This window comes from Aureococcus anophagefferens (genome assembly GCF_000186865.1).
Source record: "Aureococcus anophagefferens unplaced genomic scaffold AURANscaffold_346, whole genome shotgun sequence".
Classification (NCBI taxonomy): Eukaryota; class Pelagophyceae; order Pelagomonadales; family Pelagomonadaceae; genus Aureococcus; species Aureococcus anophagefferens.
The window spans coordinates 4,644-8,067 of NW_008705870.1; the positions used below are offsets into that span (position 1 = coordinate 4,644).

The 3,424-nt window shown below is 70.3% G+C and overlaps 1 protein-coding gene across 1 annotated transcript; it reads right to left on the reverse strand.

The window, feature by feature from the left end:
- Positions 1-375: 375 nt before the first annotated feature.
- On the reverse strand, positions 376-738 carry AURANDRAFT_8931 (hypothetical protein; the record flags this gene model as incomplete). Its single annotated transcript, XM_009044479.1, has 1 exon — positions 376-738. A coding segment is annotated over one exon (363 nt), but the record flags the coding sequence as incomplete, so codon positions are not given.
- Positions 739-3,424: the final 2,686 nt, after the last annotated feature.

Consider the following 3,424-nt stretch of genomic DNA (forward strand, 5'->3'; position numbering starts at 1 on the left):
AGTTGTAGTGCAACGCTTGCCTGAGCAGACGGTCGAGCGTCGACGCGCCGACGAAGTCCAGCCAGTTCTGCGTGTCGAGTCGATCGTAGTGCTCCTCGAAGTGCTCGCGAAGCAATCGATGTTCGTCGGCTTCTTCGGCGGCGGACAGGGCCGGGAACGCCGGCGCGGTCTCGAACCACTCGCCCTGGTAGTAGAACTCGTAGGAGACCTCGTCATAAAGCGGCGGCACGTCGGCCATGCTTTTAGACTTGGAAGCGGCACGGCCAGCTCCTTGGGGTACCTTGAAGGCCTCCTTGAAGGCGGCCTCTCCGCGGCGGCCTCGCGCGACTACGCACTGACTAGGCGCCCTTACGTTACTCAGCTAACCTACCGTGGCGTAGCTAAACTACCGTCGAGGATGTCGCTCATCATGCGCTGGCGCAAGTGGGGGATGTCGGCCTGGCTGAAGTTGAGCGGCAGGCCGAGGGACAAGTAGTTCGCGTAGAACGCGACGAACACCCCGCAGCTGTTGGCGTCCCTCTGGACGGGTGTCACCGACAGCGTGTCGACGAACGTGAACTCGTCGGAGAGGGGCACGCCCTTCTCGGCCTCGTGCTCGTCGCGGAGGTACTGGCGGATCCCGCGGAGGTAGGATTCGCCGTCATCGCCGTAGCCGTCGAAGTAGGCGAGCTCTTTGCGCTCGAGGTCGGCCATGACGAGGGTCCAGTGCGTGTCGACGATGTTGACGGGGAAGAAGACGCGCTTGCACGAGAAGTGGCGAGGGTCGTCGCCGGGGTAGAGGCGCGGGCCGGTGTAGTCGGGGATGTCGAGCACGACGTATTCGACCTCGCCGGCGGCGTCGAGGAGCCACGACACGACGCGGCCGCGCATGCCGTTGACGAGGATGCCCGGGCCGAACTCGCCGAAGTTGACGCAGATGGCCATGAGCATGCCGATGCAGATGAACGTCTCGGCCACGAGCTGGAAGGTCTCGCCCGGCTTGGCGTGGCGCCCGTGCCACGTCGCGACGAGGACGCGCGCGGACTTGCCCGTAGCCTTGGCGTGCTCGATGTTCTCGCGCATGCAGCTCTTGTTCCGCGGGCAGAGGCGCGCGGCCCCGCGGAAGACGGACTGTTCCGCCGGCGGCAGGCGGTTGAGCGCGCGGCCGTTGAGGAGGTCCTGGTCGGAGTCGCGCGCGGGGGCGCGCGTGCACTCGCCCCGGCGCATCCGCTGGAGAAATCGCACCCAGCGGATCGCACTCGCCTCCGCGCGCATGTTGACGTTGAGCGCGAGGACCTCGTCGAAGCTCGAGCGGAAGCAGCGCTTGCCCAGCGCGGCGGGCCCTGAGTCGTCGGGCGCGTCCGGCGCCGCCGGGTTGCCGTCCAGGACGGGAGGCAGCTGGCCGGCGTCGCCGAACGTGAACTTGGCGAAGCGCCCGGCGAGGGGGTGGTCCTGCGCCTTGTGCGCCACGAGCGACGTCTCGTAGTCGCCGCCGGCCTCAGCGTCGAACTTGGCGGCGACCTGCGCCTCGCGGTGCTGGCGCCACACGTACTTGCTGCTTCCAATCATGAACGCCTCGTCGATGAGCTCGACGCCGATGTCGGGCCCGTACATGCGCATGAGGCGCTGGAGCTTTTCTCGCTTGAGGGGGTTGTCGGCGCAGGTGTGGTGGGCAGACGGCATGTCGCCCGAGGGCCACACGCCGTCGAGCGTGAGCCCGCCGCAGTTGCGGGCCGCGCTGCCCATGTAGGCCAGGGTGACGTGGCGCTTGCCGTAGCGCGCGACGATCCGGCGCAGCGCCTTGAGGACGTGGGACTTGCCCGCCCCGCCGACGCCGGTGACCAAGAGCCTCGGCGGCGATTCCGCGTCACCGAGGAGCCAGTCGAGGAGCATGACGACGGGCAGGCGCTGCCTCCCCTGCAAAAGGTGCGCGCCGGCCGCGTCGAGCGTGCCCGAGCCTTCGTCCGCGGCCTGATCCGCGCTCTCCTTGCAGGCCGCGCGCAGGACCTCGATGTCCTCGCGCGTCGTGCCGGGGGGCAGGGGCGGGCCCGCCGGGCCCGTCGCCAGCGGGACGCCCGCGGCCAGGAGCCGGGCGACCAGGGGCTCGCCGTCGACGGCGTAGTCGCCGGCGTCGTCGCAGCCGGCGCCGGCCTGGGCCATGGCCCGACGGAACGCAGCGTCTTCGGGCCCGAGGTTCCGGCGCGCGGCGCGCGCGGCGTCGTCGTCGTCCGAATCCGAGGACGAGCTCCCAGGGGAGAAGCCGTCGGACGACCCGGTCTTGGTCGCGCCGGAGGCCCGTAGAGCCGCTTCGCGGGCCTCCTGGCGCGCGTGCCTGGCCCGGGCGCGCTGGCGGCGCCGCTCCGCCACCGCGTCCCTTCGCGCGCTGGCGAGCGACTTGGCCTCGAACCACTTGAGCGCGGGGAGGCCGCGGGCCTCGCGCTCGGCGACGTCGAGCTCGAACCACTCGGCGAGGGCGGCGCCCGCGCCCGCCTCCCACGTGTGCGGGAACGCCTTGGAGAAGTCGCTCACGCCGCTCTGCTCGTTGTAGCTCCAGAAGTCCCGCGGGACGTGGAGCGTGAGCACGGTGAGCGCGTAGGCGTCGCCGGGCGGCCACTTGGTCGAGTAGGTCGGCGCGCCAATGATGTCCACCACGAGCTTGCCGCACTCGGAGACCACGTCCCAGAGCGTCTCCCTGGGATCCTTGGCGGGCTTGCCCGGCGGGGCGTTGTCGTGGAACTTGGCCATGACGGGCCGCGACTGCTTCCCGCCCTTCTTGATGACCTTGGCGCCGCTGAGCCCTACCGTGGCCGAGGGCCAGGACGCCCTGTATAGCTTGCCGCCGGCGAGCATGTGGGCGACCTCGGCGCCCGGCGTGTCCGAGAGCATGCCGACCTCCAGAGCGCCCTTGGCGGCGATGCTCGCCAAGTTGACCGCGGCGCCGTCGGGCGTCGCCGCGGCGCAGTCGCGCGCGAGCGAGTCGAGGCAGGACGAGGCCTTGTTGCCCTTGCACATGTAGGACGTGAGGTACATGATGATGCCCGCGATGCCCCCGTCGACGACGAAGGACGAGTCCTCGTTCGCGCGCCAGGCCTGGACCAGGAGGCGGATGTGCTGCACGAGGACGGGGTGGTCCCTCGCGAGCTCGAGGCTCCACTTGCCGCGGTTCCTGGCGAACTTAGGCGAGTCGCGGCACTCGCGGCCCGTGGCCCACTTCGCCTCGAGGCCCTTGGTGCCCTCGGTCCCGCCGAAGCACATTCGGCAAAGGAACGCCACGACGCCCTTCGCGGCGGCGCCGTCGACTTCGTCGTCGTCGTCGTCGTCCCCGTCGTCGTCCGCCGCGGCGGCCTTCTTTTGCGGCCTCGCCTCCTTGCAGTACGCCGAGCACTGGGGAGGAAAGCGACGTCGACGATGCGCTCGTAGTCGGCGTCCAGCCGCGCCGCGGCTC